This window comes from Hippocampus zosterae, chromosome 19 (genome assembly GCF_025434085.1).
Source record: "Hippocampus zosterae strain Florida chromosome 19, ASM2543408v3, whole genome shotgun sequence".
Classification (NCBI taxonomy): domain Eukaryota; kingdom Metazoa; phylum Chordata; class Actinopteri; order Syngnathiformes; family Syngnathidae; genus Hippocampus; species Hippocampus zosterae.
In genome coordinates, this window is record NC_067469.1 from 4321708 (window position 1) to 4339154 (window position 17447).

At 46.4% G+C, this 17447-nt stretch overlaps 1 protein-coding gene across 10 annotated transcripts in view; it reads right to left on the bottom strand.

Annotated features, from left to right (window-relative positions):
- Positions 1-17447, bottom strand: part of syne1a (spectrin repeat containing, nuclear envelope 1a) — a 95358-nt gene that overhangs the window by 62770 nt on the left and 15141 nt on the right. For 6 of the 10 annotated variants that reach the window (XM_052052396.1, XM_052052400.1, XM_052052398.1 and 3 more), the window contains 35 exons: positions 15121-15216; positions 14543-14626; positions 13367-13387; positions 13181-13273; positions 12623-12804; positions 12295-12491; positions 11635-11759; positions 11358-11414; positions 10753-10860; positions 9841-9978; positions 9577-9729; positions 9381-9493; positions 9146-9314; positions 8967-9063; positions 8143-8348; positions 7628-7792; positions 7264-7416; positions 6928-7071; positions 6626-6796; positions 6393-6551; positions 6152-6316; positions 5464-5598; positions 4808-4969; positions 4495-4703; positions 3802-3901; positions 3465-3629; positions 3223-3390; positions 2919-3083; positions 2648-2788; positions 2410-2570; positions 2186-2342; positions 1654-1881; positions 1473-1571; positions 1202-1389; positions 18-141 (listed from right to left, as the gene is read on the bottom strand). In XM_052052396.1, coding sequence (XP_051908356.1) covers positions 18-141; positions 1202-1389; positions 1473-1571; positions 1654-1881; positions 2186-2342; positions 2410-2570; positions 2648-2788; positions 2919-3083; positions 3223-3390; positions 3465-3629; positions 3802-3901; positions 4495-4703; positions 4808-4969; positions 5464-5598; positions 6152-6316; positions 6393-6551; positions 6626-6796; positions 6928-7071; positions 7264-7416; positions 7628-7792; positions 8143-8348; positions 8967-9063; positions 9146-9314; positions 9381-9493; positions 9577-9729; positions 9841-9978; positions 10753-10860; positions 11358-11414; positions 11635-11759; positions 12295-12491; positions 12623-12804; positions 13181-13273; positions 13367-13387; positions 14543-14626; positions 15121-15216 — 4998 coding nt within the window. The remainder of the gene's footprint in view (positions 1-17; positions 142-1201; positions 1390-1472; positions 1572-1653; positions 1882-2185; positions 2343-2409; positions 2571-2647; positions 2789-2918; positions 3084-3222; positions 3391-3464; positions 3630-3801; positions 3902-4494; positions 4704-4807; positions 4970-5463; positions 5599-6151; positions 6317-6392; positions 6552-6625; positions 6797-6927; positions 7072-7263; positions 7417-7627; positions 7793-8142; positions 8349-8966; positions 9064-9145; positions 9315-9380; positions 9494-9576; positions 9730-9840; positions 9979-10752; positions 10861-11357; positions 11415-11634; positions 11760-12294; positions 12492-12622; positions 12805-13180; positions 13274-13366; positions 13388-14542; positions 14627-15120; positions 15217-17447) is intronic. The other 4 variants (XM_052052393.1, XM_052052402.1, XM_052052401.1 and 1 more) reach the window with 2 other exon arrangements.

The window sequence follows — 17447 nt, forward strand, 5'->3', positions numbered from 1 at the left end:
CGATGAAGAACTCATACCTGGATGCGCTGTAGCTCCATTGTGAGCTTCACCTTGTCAGCACAGAGCAACTCCTCACCTGGATCACACACGGACTCGCAATCATCAAGCCAGCTTTTCATGGAGGAAATTTCCTTTTCAAATCTGGGGATTCACAAAATAAAAACCATCAAGACACAAGAGCGCGTGCTCATTCGAGTTTGGCATTGTGTCAAAAAAGCACAATATTAGCCCGTATTGTATTGTAGCCATGCATACGCATTTAACAGTTCGGAAAGAGGAAGGTCATTCAAATAATAACTGTTTAACACTCCAAATACACTCCCCCACTTGTAAAAAGCGTCACTTGAGACAAGGAGAATCCCAAGCCCGATATACCATTTGACAGGGTCATTATTATTTTCCTCATGAATAAAACAAAGAATGCAGAAGACCGGCTCTTGTGGAACACCAAACAATGGTAACAAAAGCGTGTTATGAAAATAGAAATAAGGACGGCCCGGCTGTGCTACAGACAAGATGCAGTCAAAGATAAGCCATCGCTCATTTGGGGAACAAAAGGGAGGGAGGGGGGATTGAACCGAAAGCAGTAAACAAAAGGAACTACAGCGCTCATACAATAGTAATTAGATATGTGGCAGAGAAACAGTCAGACAGTAAATAATAGGCATCAACTGTCTAGTCAAAATTGCTTTTCGACCACATTTCTTTCGCTGGAGCACCAAAAGTAATAAGCTAGTGAACAATTACAATGGAAATAAAGTCTACCAAAAAACATGTGGGGAATAAAATGTGACCCAAGATTTTGTAAAAAATAAAATATAAAAAATAGACCAAGATAGCCTCTATTGTCAGTATGATGGCATTGGATATCAGCCTCTGTTGGTTAGCGGTGAAATAACGAGTTTTCCGTCCGACTTCATGTATTAGCAGGGTAGTTAAGCCACTCTTAGCCATAAGTCATTTCATTCCAACAAATATTCTGGTTATCTTCACGGGAGCTGTGACAGTTTAATTTATGACCACTTTGACAGATGCTCATGCCTATCAATTGAGTTCAAGGCGACAAAAGCTGTCAAAACAGTTGATAAATATTCACGTTAGCCTCAAAAGTTAAAAAATAAAGTAATGTTTAAAAAAAAAATAAGTAATGGGCGTTTTGGCTAAATAAATCTTATCTCGGATAGGATATTTGACCAAATACCTTTGCCAGAGGGTTAAAAGACTCTCGAATGTTGATTGTTTGTCTCTGGCCTTTTCCAGTAACTCTCTTTGCAGCTCGTGGAGGTGAGGCACCTCTTGCTCCACCTTGCCGCTTTCCCCCAGCCTCCTCAAAGCGGAACACAAAGTCATCAGTCTGGGCTTCAGCTGCTCCACTGACTGGCAGACTTCCTGGAAGGAAGGACAAAATACACTCATTGTCAGTCAATTGCTGGGTAGATAAAATGCTTTTTTTTTTTTTGCGCTTTTCTTACCATGTGGCTCTGTAGGATCGCGTATGTCTGTGATGATGACGAGCAAAGCGCAACAGAAGCGTCAAGTTTCTCTTTGAGATCATGCATCGTTTTCTTAACCTAAAGGCAAATAAACACACATTTGTGATGTCAAAAAAATAATAATAACCAGCCAGTTGTTTCTGCACACGGCAACGAATACCTGCTCCAGGTTATCGCTGCATCTCTGACGATAGGAGGTGCTCTGGTTGAGCTGCCCTGTAAGCTGCTCGGTTTTCTCCAGCAGTTCTTGCCAGGAGCGCCTTATCTGGACGAGCTGTGCTCGAATGCACCCAGACTCTCCAGGGGTCATAAACCTGAACAGTGCCTCGAAGTCCTCCTCCATGCGGAGTAGCGACGGACTTCTCGCCTCTAAACCTTCTGCCACAGCCTGGAGGGATGGAAGGAGTTCGTACGTGGGTGTTTGCAATCTTCGCATGCAACATAAAACTCCATTTCCCAGAAGATTGACGAGGTTATTACACGGAGATGAATTTTTACATTTCCTTTGCTATTATCAATTTACAGACTGTCAGGACTGACTGAAATGCAATACAGTTTTTCACTGTCACTCCTGATTGCCGGTGCAAAACCTGAATAAAAACGGTCAGACATGATTCATAATTTCGTCGAAAGATTTGATGCATGGGAAATCAAAGTTTCCTCTGGATTTTTCACAGAATGCTTTACAACACCTCAACAGTGGCGATGTGTTTGTCCGAGTGATCTGAAGGCGAGGTGAGCTCGATGGCATCGAGTGCTCTCTGGTTTTCATTGATCCATGCGGAAAAGGTCACAGACTGGTTGTTACAGCGCTCCCATGACGAGCACGTCCTCTCCAGTTGGGCAACGCTAGAAGGAAATCGATCACTCAGACCCGCAATACTTCACATGAATATAACAATGTCTCCCCTCTAACTTTTTGTTGAGGTGGTCTTGAAGCTGCTTGACTGCTTCCCTGGTGGACTGGGCCTGATGGAGAACGGCAATTTGATTCTTCGCCCCGAGCTGAAGCTCCGCCGCCTCCTCGAGGAGGACGTCTGCTCTCACGCAGCAGTCTTCGAGCTTTATGAAAAGCTCCTTTGGTCAAATAAACACAGTATTAGATAACAAATACTGACTCACGATGGTCATACTGAGTCGTACAAAAACACAACCTTGCTGTGGTCCAGTTCACTCCTCGCGCTGTCCAGGTTGTTGAATACAAGCTCTCTGTGTAGCTCAATGGTAATGTCACTAAGAGACACTTGAAGTGTTTCCCAGTCGGTTTCAAAGTTCCGCCAGGAGCGCAGAGTGGCCTAGGGGGATCACAGCGCCATTAACAAACAACAACAATGAAGAGCCGGTTCAACCCGGATAATCCCGGCTGTCCGTGTGTGGGCAAATTGGTAGTACAAATGATCATGCTTGTGGAAAAACCCACACTACCTGCAGGCTGTGCTCCTTGGCGCTGAACTGGCCGTCCGCTTCTCGGACTCGTTCCTCCAGCTCGTGCACGGAGCGACTCAGCGCCTCCCCCGCGTGGAGCTGCTCCGAGTGGGACACCAAAAGGTCCGCTTCCCTCCTGAGAGCCTGGAGTTGTTTTAGGTGTTGCTGTAATGCAGACGTCGCAACATGTTGGCTGTATTTTTGCTTGCACGTGACACAAAAGAAGTGCAAGGTGAACATTTCTAAAACATTTGAATGGACAGGGGACGGGAGTGCAGGATAGAATAGAATTCTGCATCCACACCTGATGGATAAGAAATAGCTCCTGGGCTTCGCTGAGGTCCTCAGCATCCAGAATCCTGCTGATCTGCTCTCCGGCTTCCTTCCCAGCTCTCAGGATCTCCTCCAGAGCGCCGCGCACTTCCTCCCTGAGCTCCTCGAACAGGAATGCACCTGAGCCCTCGCCGCCTCCCTGCGAGCAAAAAGGAATGCAAAGGAGGTCAGACCCAAGTGCCGTCAAGAGCGTCAGAAAAATCTTGTGCATACCTGATACAGCGTGGACAACAGCTCCTTAAAGTCAGCCGAGAGTTTGTTCAGGGCGCTTTGTTGTCTTTGCGTCTCCACTTCAGAGCTCACATCAGTCAGGCTTGAGAGACGACTTTTAAGCCACAAGAGGCTCTCCTCTCGGGCGTCTCCTGCTTCTCGCAGTGACTGAAATGAATTGAAAAAAAAAAAACTGGTTATTCCTACGAAGCTCCACATTATTCCGAGGCCACAAAAATAACATTTCGGACGCACTTTATTTTGATATTGTTCCCACAAGTAAAAAGAAAATAATAATCATAATAATTCCTCATGTCAGGGCTGTATTCAGCATGCTCACTTGCACAGTGGCATCAACTTCTCCCCAATGTGTGGAGGATCTTGCCGTCTCCTTGAGGTGTCTCCTCTGAGATGAAAGCCAGTCGGACAGCTCACAAAATCTGCGCAAAGACAAATAACTTTACGGCACATTCTCTGAAGGGTTTGAGTGACTGAGATTTTTTATAAGGTGACAGGAGGGCTGAATAAATGTGAACCAGGGAGAGACTTTTGTCATTTTGCTTAAGTAAGTTGAATATGTAAATGTATTTTTTTACATAAGTATATATACTTCTATGTAGGAGCACAGTGTAGATAGCTCCGCCTCCTTTGTGGAGATCCTATAATGCAGGGGTGTCAAACCCATTTTCGTCACGGACCACATTTTAGTGACCATTTCCCTTGGAGGGCCATTATGACTGAAATCATATAAAGAAGTCAATAATATATATAGTTTAAGTTACTGTCATGAGGTGTTTGGCAACAAGAACATGCTTCCAATGTCTCTCTTATTTATTACATAAGAAAATTTGATATTTTGGTACATATTTTAGCAAGCATCATGGAAGTTGCCATATTTGATTTGCTTTCGCGGGGCACAAAGAATGATGTAGCGGGCCAGATCTGGCCCCCGGGCCTTGACTTTGACACCTATGCTATAATGGAACTACAATTATCTTTTTTTTAAAAAATAGTTTTTCAAGTTTATGCACACCTATCATTCCATTCTTTCCACTTATCAGGCTGCTTCTCCAATTGGACGCCGGTGCTCCTGATGTGCTCGGCGATGTCCTCCACAGCCCTCCGAGTGGAATCCAGCCTCCGATAAGCCGCGTCGTTGTCAGGCAACTTCTGACACAGATCCTCCATGTTCCTAATTCGCTTCTCGCACGCAACCAGAGGTTTGCGTTCTCTGAAGAACGTCTGCGGACAAGAGCGAGGGAAGCGTTGCTGAAGAGCGGAATCGTTCCCCCCCCCCCCCCCCCCCCCCCCCCCCCCCCGTAGTGTCGTAACCGCTCGAGGCTCACTCGGTGCTCTTCGATCACATGCTCGCCGATGGAGGAGTCAGATAAGAGGTGGAGTTCTCTGTCCAGCTCTGATCTGCACTCTTGGAGGACGACATCTATTTGACACTGCTCCACTGCTACCTTTAGACGCAGCAGGTGAGATGGAACCTCGCCTTGGATGGCCTGCGACACACCGTAAAAAGTTTGTGGGCGAGGGTTGTTGTTTTGTTGTCACTCGCATACAATAAAATACATCCATATTTATGTAGCGCTTTCGCAACAAGGTGCAATCTTAACCACTTTTCCCTCATACGCTTTGTTATTTGATGCAGAAAATGAGAAATGAGAAGAATTGAATGAGAAAAACAAAGTGTCCTTTCACCAGTGGACCAGAGACGTCATGCTCAAAATGTACACATCGGCTACAGGCCAAGAGGCTGTAGCGTCCATCACAACATAACAACTTCATTACACACATTTCCCAACCTCTTATGAAAGACTTTCCAACCACTAATTTTATGGAGAGAGTTCCATTATAGTGCCATGCACTTAAAAGACAAAGTAGGAGGCTCTCGGTTAATTGAATTAAGTATGTATTATATGACCCCCCCCCCCCCCCCCCCAAGAGTTCAATTTAAGTAATTAATTTGAGAACGATAGCATGCCAAGCCCTCGACCTTCCAGTGTTTGTGCAGCTTGCGGACTGTTTCCTGCAGCCCCCGTTGCTCCTCTTCCGGTAGGATGTCAGTGAGCTCGTCACACGCCTTCAAGAAGACGCTCAGCACGCGCTGGTCCAGTTGGCTGAAAAAATCCTGTATGCCACAAGTGAAGAAGCCAAAAAGTTGGGAAAGGGACTTCTTACGTCACATCAAGTTAAAAGGCAAAGACGGAAAAAGCAATGATGTGGGCAATGATGTCAAGGCATCGGCTCAAAGAACTTCCGTAGCGTCCAATCGGATTGCTCAGGATGTCACAAAGTGACGTCACAGAGTGCGCGATTTGTAGTGCGGACTGATTGCAACATTTGTATGCGACTATACATCAAGTTAAAAGGCAAAGACGGAAAAAGCAATGATGTGGGCAATGATGTCAAGGCATCGCCTCAAAGAACTTCCGTAGCGTCCAATCAGATTGCTCAGGATGTCACAACGTGACGTCACAGAGTGCGCGATTTGTAGTGCGGACTGATCGCAACATTTGTATGCGACTATTTTGGATCCATTCGGCAATTTTGCAAGAGTGTTTGTGCTTATTCAGGTCACGGGGTGGGCAGGGTGAGATTCAAACCCGCAACCTCAGAACTGTGAGGCAGATCAGTCAATCACTGCGCGGCCTTTCACATCTAATTTTTGGATGTGATCTCACCGTGTGCTTCTTCAGTAATTCCTTGGCATCCCCCGACTCCCCCAAGCAGTCCTGCGCTCTCTTCAGCACTGCCTCCAGATCCTGTCTGGACTCCTCGAACCTCCTCCTCAAACAATTGTTGGCCTCTTCCCGCCTCCTCCACTCCCCGACCTCCTTCAGCAGAGTCTTGAGAGGAAGGAGAACCACAGAGCGCGTTAACAACATTTATACTTTTGGGCTGCGTGATGTTGAGAATTCGAACCTGTGCCGAGCTTTGCACTTCGGCCGTCGTCTTCTGCAGCAGGCTGGTGTCCAAGTTTCGAAGCGCCTTGCTGTCGGAAAGCGCCCTCAGCACCGTGTTGTGGTTCCTCTCGATCACAGCCAGACATCGTTTGCAACTCTGCTGCTGGTTCAACAAGTCCTGAGGACGTTTTGGAAATCGTCGGATTGAGTCGCTGCGAGTGTTTTTTAGTTCAACCGTGTCATCGTACAAACCTGCCACTTGTGTCTGTGCAGCGTCGGGCTCAGTGCGTCTGCGTTTCTGGCAGTAATACGACCGGCCCGCTCCAGAGCTTGATAAAAGACAGAGATGTGTTCCTCCATCTCATCCAGCAGAGGCAGAAGGGCGTGGCATTCCCTTACTAAGACGGGACAGCGCTCTCTCAGCTGGAAACAAAGAATGGAAAAGGAAGAGGTGAGGTATTCTTTGCGCCTTTGCCACATTTGATTTTTAAAATCAACAGTTGGGTCACGTCATTCATGAAAGAGATGAAAAAAAAAAAAAAATGAACGCTTACCCGACTCAACTGACCCTTCGCTTTTGTAACGGCAGCGACGACTCGGGCGGCCTCGTCGGGCGGCGCGTCCTTGGCGAGGAGATGAGCGCTGCGGCCGGCCAGCTTGTACTGCGTCTCCATTGCGACAAACTTTTGCTTGGTATTCTAAAATGAGAGGTTAAGGTACGTCGGTATTCAGAAATGGCGCGTGACTGTCGGACATCAAACAGAGGCGTAACGGGCGAGTGCGTTGTCAAAGCAGATGTGGCGAAAATAGCGAGGCTCCTCAATTACGTCTGCGGGATTGTCGGTAGAATGTAATTTATAATGTATGTACAGAGTTGTGATTTTCCCCACCTCCACATCTTGCAAAAAGGCTCGGACACCGAGGAAAGACACTTGGACCGGAGCGCTGAGCCTGGCCTCTGCCATATCCAAAAGTTCTGTCAAAGTTGACATCGCCTTTAGATGGTCTTTTCGCCACTTTTCCAACTCGTCAACTTGGCCATGCTACAATTAAAAAGGGAATAAAGGAAAATGAGCACGGACAGAATAGGACCTCGGGGTTCATCGTTTTCATTGGATGATTGATTCAAAGGGTTTAAATGCGATCGTATTGGTGCTTAGGGTGCAGGTTTTCTGCGGTTTTGAAAATGCACGACAACTGAATTTTTGCACTTTCTGGACAATGATCTGGGTGTTTCGACTCTTTTGTGGCTACCTGTTTCACCGTCAGGAAAAGCTCTCTCCAGCGCCCGTTCAGAAGAAGCAGCTGCTGCTTGAGCTCATACGACACAGTTTCGCAACACGTCTCGATAAGAAAATTCCCTGCGTCGTTCATGGCGGCGTGCTGATCCATCCAGTAGCTGAGATTCCTGAAAAACTCCTGGAACGGAAAGCGTCGAAAAGATGAAGAGACAAGAGGAGGCGAGACGGTTTTAAAAAAAAAAGCAAAAGAAGCAGACAAGCAAATGAATGGAAACAAAGACGCCAGACAAGTGCAAAGAAGACAGCTCATCAAAAAAAAAGACAAAGCAGTGGATTTAAATGAAGAAACAATGACAGTAATTAGCTGACGAATCCGCAATGGGGATGCGACACCCGCGTTGGAAAGGCAATGCGATAACCGAAATGTCCTCAATGCGCGTCAATGAATGTGTTCCATGCTGACTCTGCGACTCCCCGCAATTCACCGCTCGAAAGCGAACCAACGCGGCTCCAGACTTTTTGGCGTACCTGCTTTGTGTTTTGCGGTTGTCTCACGGCTTCCTCCGCGTCCTCCAGCCAGGCTTGGAAACAAGCCACGGTGGAGACGTAGCGATCCCAGTTGGACAGGACCTCCTCCAGCATGCTCCTAACGCTGCGCACCTCCACGGAGAGGCTCCTCCACTGGGCTGCCACATCGCGCACTAGCCGGGACACCCCCGTCGTGCCCTCGTCGGCTGCAGGGAGGAAGAGACAAGTTGACCTCAAATCTGGACAACCCAAGGTCTAAAGCAGGGGTATTTTTTTTTGTGAAAATGAGACTGATTAGTGTGCAGTGTATATTAACACAAAAATATATTACTAACATGTACAAAGACACACAAATGATTGTTTTTTTTTTTCTTCTCGACACTCCTCGGATCTACTTGGGACCTGTCTTAGATCTACCGGTAGCAGGATCTACCTAATGGGCACCCCTGGTCTAAAGTGAAGCTTCGGGTGTCCTCCTTTCTCTCTCGAGCTGACCTTTTCAGCTCTTGCACGAACCCTTAAAAAAAAACGTAAAAATGAAGCCGGCACGCTCGCTCAAGTTTTTATGCCCGGAGACGTGCTAAAATGGAGCAAAGTCCCCAAACTAGCAAATGGGGGAAGTATTTCCCACTGGGCGAGTGGAGGAAACTCATTTAACGGTTTCGCCTGCAGACGAAGCTTCACGTTGATGACAAAGGGGGGGGGGGGTGTCAGGGGGGGTACAGTTGGTGAGATACTTTAAATCATAAGGGGGGGCACATTTACCTAAATACAGCAAGGTGACCACAAACAATTAAATCACGACAAAGCGATTCTTTCCTCACCTGAGCTGTCAGAGCTGATGTAAACCTCCCCAGCACTTTTCAATGCCTGGTACAAGGTTTTGTAATTTTCAAAGAAATACTGCTTCTCCACGAAAAACTAGCGGAAACAAGATACACATTTTGTAAATCCAAACTTTTGAACCAAACGATATGGATAAGACAATTGAGTCCAAGCTTACGACATAATCGCGTAGCATCTGTTCCACACACTCTTGTCGGCCGTATTTGACAATCCAAGATTTGAGCTTCGATTCCGCTTCTGTGAGAAAGGCCTCCATGCGATGTTTGTGCTCCAGGAATTCCAACTTTGCCAGCTGGATGCTGCTGGATGTGGAGATGAAATTCAACCTGGGGAGGGGGGAGTAGAGTTGTTAAATTTCTAATTTGGTGGGTCTCTGAATGCGTCTTCCGAACCTCTCGGCCATGTCTTGTAGCTGTTCAGGAGGCACAGAGACACCCTCGATACTTCTGTCCTTATGGATCCTCCGGAAGAGCTGCTGGTGACCCTCGAGGCTCTTCAACACATCCTTGTCAAGCGAAAAACCCACAATCAAAACTAACTACACGTCCGTGTGTGGTTTCGCTGCAGCGTTTGGCATTGTTGGTCAACCTTGTGTCGTTGCAAGGCTTTGCTGACGGTTTGGTCGGCTTGTGGAGCGCCTCCGTCTTGGCGCAGGGCGCCTTCGGTGTGGTGCAGCCAAGCCCCCAGTACATCCAAAGGAGCGGGAAGCGACGTGTCCAGCAGCAGATGCCAATCCAGGAGCTTCAAATACGACGAGATAAATAGTTAATGCGGGTTTACATAATGTCACATATGAAGGCCGTCTACATGACAATTTTTACTGCTGTGAATTGGTCATGCGCGTTTCCTCACCCTGTTGGAGACCCTTTCCCAACCTTGTTTGACCAGAGCCTGATCTACTGTCAGCATTCCGTCCTTCTGGGTGGACTTTAAGCAATCCTCCATGTGCTTCCTCCGCATTTCCAGCTGCACACGCAGACTCTTGAATAACTGCACAAAATACATACCGTGTGCCATGTTGTACTCTTTAAAAAAAAATACATATTTTGGGGAAAAATCAAGGTATTATTTGAAAAGGTGTTGTCACTTTATGCGACTTCAGTCGCAATGTCATGAGAAATAAGTTGTAACATTACAACATTGTGATGGTTTTTGTCTCTGCAGCTACTGTTTCGGAAAAAAAAAACACGTTTACTTTCAACCCAAAAATTCTCATCCTATTGTACCCTTTTATGTTCTTCGCTCGTGCATAATTGTCCTTGACACGCTCCATTGCAGTTTATGGTCATCATTGTAAGAATCCAACATTTGCTCAAAGCCCCCCGCCATATTATAATTTTATATGATAACACCTTTTGATGGAACTGCACTTCTTTAAACGATTTTCTTTTCAGTGGCTCGAATCCTCTTTTTTGACAAAAAAATAACTCTCCATCTATGCCACTCTGAAACTTTTTTCTGTGGATCGTGCTTATCAAGTTTTGATCCAAACCTGTGGCTAATTGGCTGTGAACGCCCCGCCGAGTAAAAGGCTCCAATGCGCACTGAATGGGGGGGGATAGCCCACACCGCGATGAAAACACCACTTGTCCGCTGGCTTGGCGCAATAAGCCAGACAGAATGGAAAAAAAAAAAAAATGACGGGGCTGTCATCTGATCCCCTCAATGTAATGCCGCGGCAGATTAAGCTAATAATGGCGGTGCCTGTCACCAGTGCGCTCATTCCAAACCACACACGCGCGTGCACAAAGTGTACACACTAACCTGGTACTGCAGAGCGAGATCACCCTCAGTCTCCTGGGCTTGTTGCGCGTCTCTCTCCAGCTGGTCCAGCCACATTTTAAACTCCCTCAGGCTCTTTCGCTGCTCTCTCTACAGGAGGTTGACACAGTGGGTGGTGGCGGGGGGGTGGAAAGAGATGAGGGGGAATATGGATATGGAAAAGAGGGTCGCCATGACGATAATATTCCATCTATTCAGCCTTATCACTTCTTCCCGTGGAAAACCCGCTCCCGCACTTAATACTTAATGACGGCTTAATCTTCAAACTAACTCTAGACTAAACATCTTTATTTTGTGCGGCACTTTTACTTTGCGATTACTCATATCAAAACAATGCCCAAAAAAATGCGACACAAAGCGTGAGCTGACTATCAGACGCAGAAAATGCCAATGCCGGAGGCTTTCATTGTTATGTTAATGTTAACCAAGCGGTAACATTTCAACCAAATATGACTTCTTGTCAGATTGCAATCATAGCTCCGAACACCCGCAGGCTTCATGTGATATGACATCAGGTAGCATCGCATCCGAGAGCGGCGTTTGGTCGCGGGAGAGATGGAAGGATGACGTCAAACCGCCTCCCCTACCTCCAGCATTTCCTCGATATCACGAGGAGCGAGGAGCTCACAGCGCGGGACAGGCGCCTGCACGACAAGCGGCGAGACAAGGACGGCGGGGTCAGCACACGAGCGAGACACGATGTGAGGCAGAAGCAGAGACATACGTGCAAAGCCGGGACATCAACAAAAGATGTGGCGTGACAAATATGCATTTGGGCTTCAAATGAAGAACGCCACGGTTCACGTTTGGTGGGAAAGACGAGGGCCGCGAAGAGAAAATGAGATCACGGTGACAGCCGTTTACCTCCTCCTCTTCTTCTTCTGCCGCTCGTCCCTCTGAGGCGCCACGCTCTACTTCAGGATGATACTTCAGGAACTGGGCCACGTATGTCATGATGGATTTCTCGTCCGGCTTGTCCACGTCCACGTCTGACAAATGACGGCCATGGGAGGGGGGTGGCGGGCGTCGAACATCAAGCAGATATGAAATCAACCCTTCCGCACTTCGGAGCCAAATCGTCTGTGGACTATTTTCCACAGTCTGCGAATGTCATGGCCTAATGAACCTCAATTACTCTGATGTCAGGCTTGATTTGTCAGCGTTTATTCGAGGGGAGCTGGCATGAGCGGGCACAGATGGTTGGGCAGCATGACTGCTAATGTGATGTTCAAGCTGACGCCAATCATTTTTCCTCTTGTGTTTATTCAACAATTGATTTTTTTTGTTTTTTTTGATGGACAAAGGAAAAATGTGACTTTTTCAACCATTCACTCCCAATGACGTTTTTAAACGTCTTTTCAGACTTGGTCTAGAATTGGCTGGTACTTAATGAGTTTTAATTTGGGCCAGGTGGTTCGACTAATTTGAAGTCAGACAAATGTTTGTGGATTTAAAAACAGTGATTAAAAAAAGAAGTTGCAACATTTTAGGGATCAAGGAAATGTGGAAGGAAATGAGACATACCCTCAGGGTCGAGGAGTTGTGCGATGCCCAATTGTGTTTCAGCTAACAGAAAAGCTTCCTGCAGATTTTCTCGGTTGCGGTTCTTTCTTGAACGCTCCATGTCCACTAGATTGGGCTGAAGGGCATGGATGATGGCAAGGAAGGCTAAACCCGTTTGCCAACTGGGACCAAAGTCTTTCACCTCGATTCCCAGACGCCTAGCAAAGAGGGGATGCAACTGAGCGTTAGCGTTCAATTTTATCACGGCAACCGTGACAAAACAAACAAACACGACGCCGAAGTGGAGGAGCGACTGTACTCGGTGTGGTTTAATCGGCTGACTACACACTTGGTGGCTGTCTGTTGGACCCATCTGAGGAGGGCCTTCCTAGCGCTACCCTGTACGGGGGCCAGGGGCTTCTTTTTGACGGGTGGGCTGGCGTTGTCGGCGCTGCTGACTGAGCCGTTCAGTGAGGAGGAGCTGCCCGACGGGGCCTGGATTTCTGGGAGACCGCAAGTCAGCTCCTCGATCTGCAGGGGAAACGAGAGAATAGAACATAAAAATCAATCAGTATGTGGACGTACTTCCTTTATCTGTATTTTTCCAACAACCTCGTGGCTACATGTTGTGTTTGCGCTCCATAGGGAGTTCAGTCACTTTTATTAAGCATTTGTGAAAAACGCCCAAGGTGGCGGCTGCTCTCATCCAGCGTGGACGAATTGCAAAAATTGATTTTGGTAGATTTTCTCTCTTTTCTGTTCCGCTCGATTAGCATTTATTTTTTTACTGCCTTGAAAAATATGGATTGTGATTATATCTCAATTTTTAAAAAGCCTTAAATTCTGGTCTCCAAGACATCGCCGATGCTAATCTGCTGCATGAATTGAGCACGTCGACTAATTTTACCTGGAAATAGAGGATAATAGTCCACACCAAACCCAACACAATTGACGGTCGACCGTCAACGATATCTGTTGAGTTGATGTTCACCAGCTTGATCTGTGTTCAAATAAAAATTGTATTGTATTAAAAAATAATAATAATGATACACAACATTGCAATGCATTACAAACAAACAGAGGCAGTACTAACCGGTGATCCCCTGTAAGCAGACTAGAGAATAGGAAAAAAAAAAACAGACATGAGAGGCACTCTAGATATGTTTGATGAAAGATGGACGCCTTGTTGAGCATGTGATGACAGACCCCAGGCGATGAAGCATTGGAGACCCCCCCCTGGCAATGTGTTGTATGTCGAGATCTGTTGTGATCCATTTTCAATATCCTATCACAGAGCTTATTAACGGAGGCGCCGTAGCACAACAGGTGATCGTTTGGTAATAAGAAACACTTGGAGTGGGTGAACATGGAAGGTGTAAAGCCGGGGTCGTGCGAGGGCAATCTCGGGGGGGGGGGGGGGGGGGGGTCAGTGTGGTGATCCTGATAAGAAAAGCATGAGTTCATAATGGAAAACACAGCAGGTTGTTTGGGCAGCATTGGGATAAGGACACACCTCGAGGTTAAGAAATTTCAAGAAGATGATCACAAAAAAAAGGGAAAAAAAAGACCTGTTTGGAGGACGAGGTAAAAAGATTTTCATAACTTTCATTTGGAAATAAAAATTAAATGTAATTCGACAAACGCACGCATGCACAAAGGCGTTTGAAGCATTTCGCACCCAGTGTGTGTTTACATTTAATTTGAAACTTTGGATTTCACACACACAAGGAGCCTGCTGATGTCTCATCTCCAGCTTGCAGATTACTGGTGTAGGATTTATGGTTTAACCCTGTCACACTTGAGGAAGAGGGGAAATCAATGTCCTCGCAGACGCCTGCTCATGGCTTTATTTGGATATCCGAGGATGAGACGGGCATTGGTGCGCGCGGGAGGTGGGGGGGGATTCCTTGAATATGTCTGACTAATCTCACTGAAGGCACCATTTACTGAAGCGGTTTGTAATTAGTTTATGTAATTGTGCACATCACGCTGGTCAGGGAGAAGAAGAGGACTGCCGAGGACTAAAAAGCAGAATTTTTTTTTTTCCTGTGTAGCGGGTGGGTCCCGATGTGAGAGGCGGAGTCAGCGCAAACCCAAAGTCTGACTGTATCGACTGATGATTTCAGCAGGTGAAGATAAAGGAAGGCGGGGAGGAAAGAAGTGAAAGGTCAAGCTTATTTTCCACGTTTGGCACCCATGGGGCAAACGCAAAAAAAAAATGCCACGAGGAGGAGCAACGAAGATAAAAGAAAGAGAGCATCTCTGCTACCTTCCTGCCCTGGAGGAAGTTGAGAGCGGTGCCGATGTTTGCTACCCAGTGGATTCTCTTTAGCTTCCTGCTCTGCTCACATGGCTACAGGGAAGAGCAAAACAACAATGGGGTTACAAGGCGCAACGGGGTGGAGGGGGATGCGAGAACAGAATGGACAAAACTGTGAAAATGAAGTGAGGGGATTTTTTATTTTATTTTTTTAGACCTTGCAGTAAAATATCCGAATGAGAAACATAAAATACACCGGTGAGAAGCGATCCATTCAGTTGCCGCCCAATCCAAACTGCACCCTGATCAATAGACCAGAGATCACTTGGACCTGAGGCGATACTGTATTGACACACGTACCAAAATCTATTTGTGTACGGGTGTACGTTTATGTGTGTGTGTGTGTTGCCAAACACATCCGTCCTTGTGAATCTGCCTTTTTTTTCTATTCATTCAAACATCCGAAGAAGAAGCGATCAATGCGCCCATTTCCACGTGGAAGCGGACAATGCTCCACGTTCACATGCGCTTCGCTAGCTCCTTAAAGATTAACCGATAGGCAATCACGTTTCACGCATGCGCCTCACCAATTTTTGGCCGGAGAGGACCTCCAGCAGGGCGAGCAGCTTCACCCCATCCTTGATATCCTCAAACAGGTCGGTCACGACGAGAGGTGGAACACGCTGTCGAGACAAAAGAACATAGCAAAGAGTCTTTACTGTGTCGGCCTTTTAATACATGACCAAAGAATGTTCTGCAGATCAAACTTTTGAACGCTAAAACTCTGACTGAGACGTTTATGAAAGCTAGACTTCCATTCGCTTTGAGAAAGTGTGTATAAAAGCTGGGGGGGGGGGGGGGGGGTTCGGCAAAATATCCTGGCTGAGTGATAAAAAGTCCAAGTGCGACATTAGAAGACATTCATTTAAAGAGGAAATCCTCCTATGGATGGACTCGGAGCCCCCAAAAGCATTTTTTGTCTTCCCCCGTGTGGCGTTTTATGTGCGATAAGTGGAGTCAGCGAGGGGCTCAACGGGCTCTAAGTGGGCTCTTCAAATCCTAAAATATGCTGATGGTGTCAAACCGGATCCCGTTCTCATTGACTCCCTCGCTAACCTCGCAGACTGTGGAAGGGGGGGAGGGGGGGGGGGGAATCCACATATCTCTCGTTTTTCGCCAACGCCACATCAAGGATTTCTCTCAAGAGTCACATGCTGGCGGGGTGGGTGGGGGGGTGGGCGCTTTCAAGACGGAAGGGGTGTTCAAACTCGCCAGCCATTCACAGGAAGATTAGCGGAGGAAAAGGATTGCGTGTGTGCGCGCGGGCGTGTACCCATCAAGTGTATGTGTATGCAAGAGGGGGGCATAATCGGGCAGAAAAAGAGTGGCAGCGAGACAGATGAGAGAGGACAGAGTGAAAAAAAAAAAGCTGAAGCCCCCCCCAAGCCTCACATTCTACAAAATTAATTAGTTCAACGCAGTTGAGGCTTTTTTTTCTAATGTCATTTCGCGGCTTTGGTTATTAAAACACACAGAAAAGCACGTGTGACTCCCTCCAAACGACACCACATAAGTACAGAGGGTTAAATTCCCCCCCCCCCCCCCCCCCGGTAATTGAAGTTAAATTTAGCTTTTGGTGCTTGATGATCCCCAGGCTAATGAGGGGTATTTGGGGATAATTACAAAAATAAGAAAGTGATATTCGTTTCCTCCGCTGAGCCGCGCTAGCTAAGACGAAAAAAGAAAAAAATAATAATCATAAATCAAGCGTCTTAATGAGCTAATTACACATGAGTGTCTGGTGTCATAATTGATTGTGTGTGGAGGTTCTCAGGGGGATGCCCGTGTGTGTCGTCTTGTTTGAGTCCTCAAGGTCCAATAGTGTGGAGACGCGGGGAGAAAACGATAAAAAGCTTTTCGAATGTACAGTTTTTACTTTAGAGGCCCAAGGAACTATTTTTGGTCACTTCAAAGCGGTCCGAACGTAGGCCACAGACCTCATTTTGTTTTATAACAAAGGGTAAAAACCAATAGTTTGATGTTGCTTTTATACTGTCTATACTTATCGGTAGGTAGACATAATGCCACCTCGGGTTAAAATTTGTTGTGGACTAGCGTAATACAGTCATACCTTGGTTTTCAACCATGATCAGTTCCAGAAGGCTGTTTGAAAACCGATTTTTTTGAAAACCGACATCACGTGCTTAAAAAAAAATCTTTATTGAACACGTCTACTCACAATGGAACACTACACGAGGAAGATTTCACGTTCTTCGCGTAAGGAAGGTGAGAGGAGTCAAGTGGCGCATTCAGGTGCGCTCAGTCATCCAAGCCATTAAAAAAACTCGAAATTTTTGGTCCATAACAGAGACGTTCGAAATCTGAGGTTGGACTGTATTCGATTAATTACATTTTATTTCCAATCATCCTACTTTTTCCCCCCCATGGTCCATTCATATCATATTTTGGCAACATTTCAAAGTGGTAATATTTCTCGACTAATTCCAGCAGAGAAGTATAATTTTTCTCCACTGAGATGAGATGAGTGCAGGTCCAAACAAAGAGTTGGCTGAATGTATGCATCATTACGACTATTTGGGCCTGAATCTGAGGGGCACCCTGTGGGGATGCACACCTTTGCCAAGGCCAATTTTAATGGGTTCTTGGACCAGGTAGTTGTTTTTGCATTTTTTTTTTTTTTTTTGCATAATCTTGCTTTACACAATGGGTACCTGTGCACAAGGGAACCTCCGGCAGCACAAAAAACAGAGTGCATAATTGCAGCTTTGCGCTGTACCCACTCCGATATACTGCATGAACGACCGTGAGACTTTATTTTGACAACAAATCAAACCCTTTTTTTTTTGCTGGAGACAAATTCCCGTCATTACTCCTGTCAGAGTGTAGGTTTTGC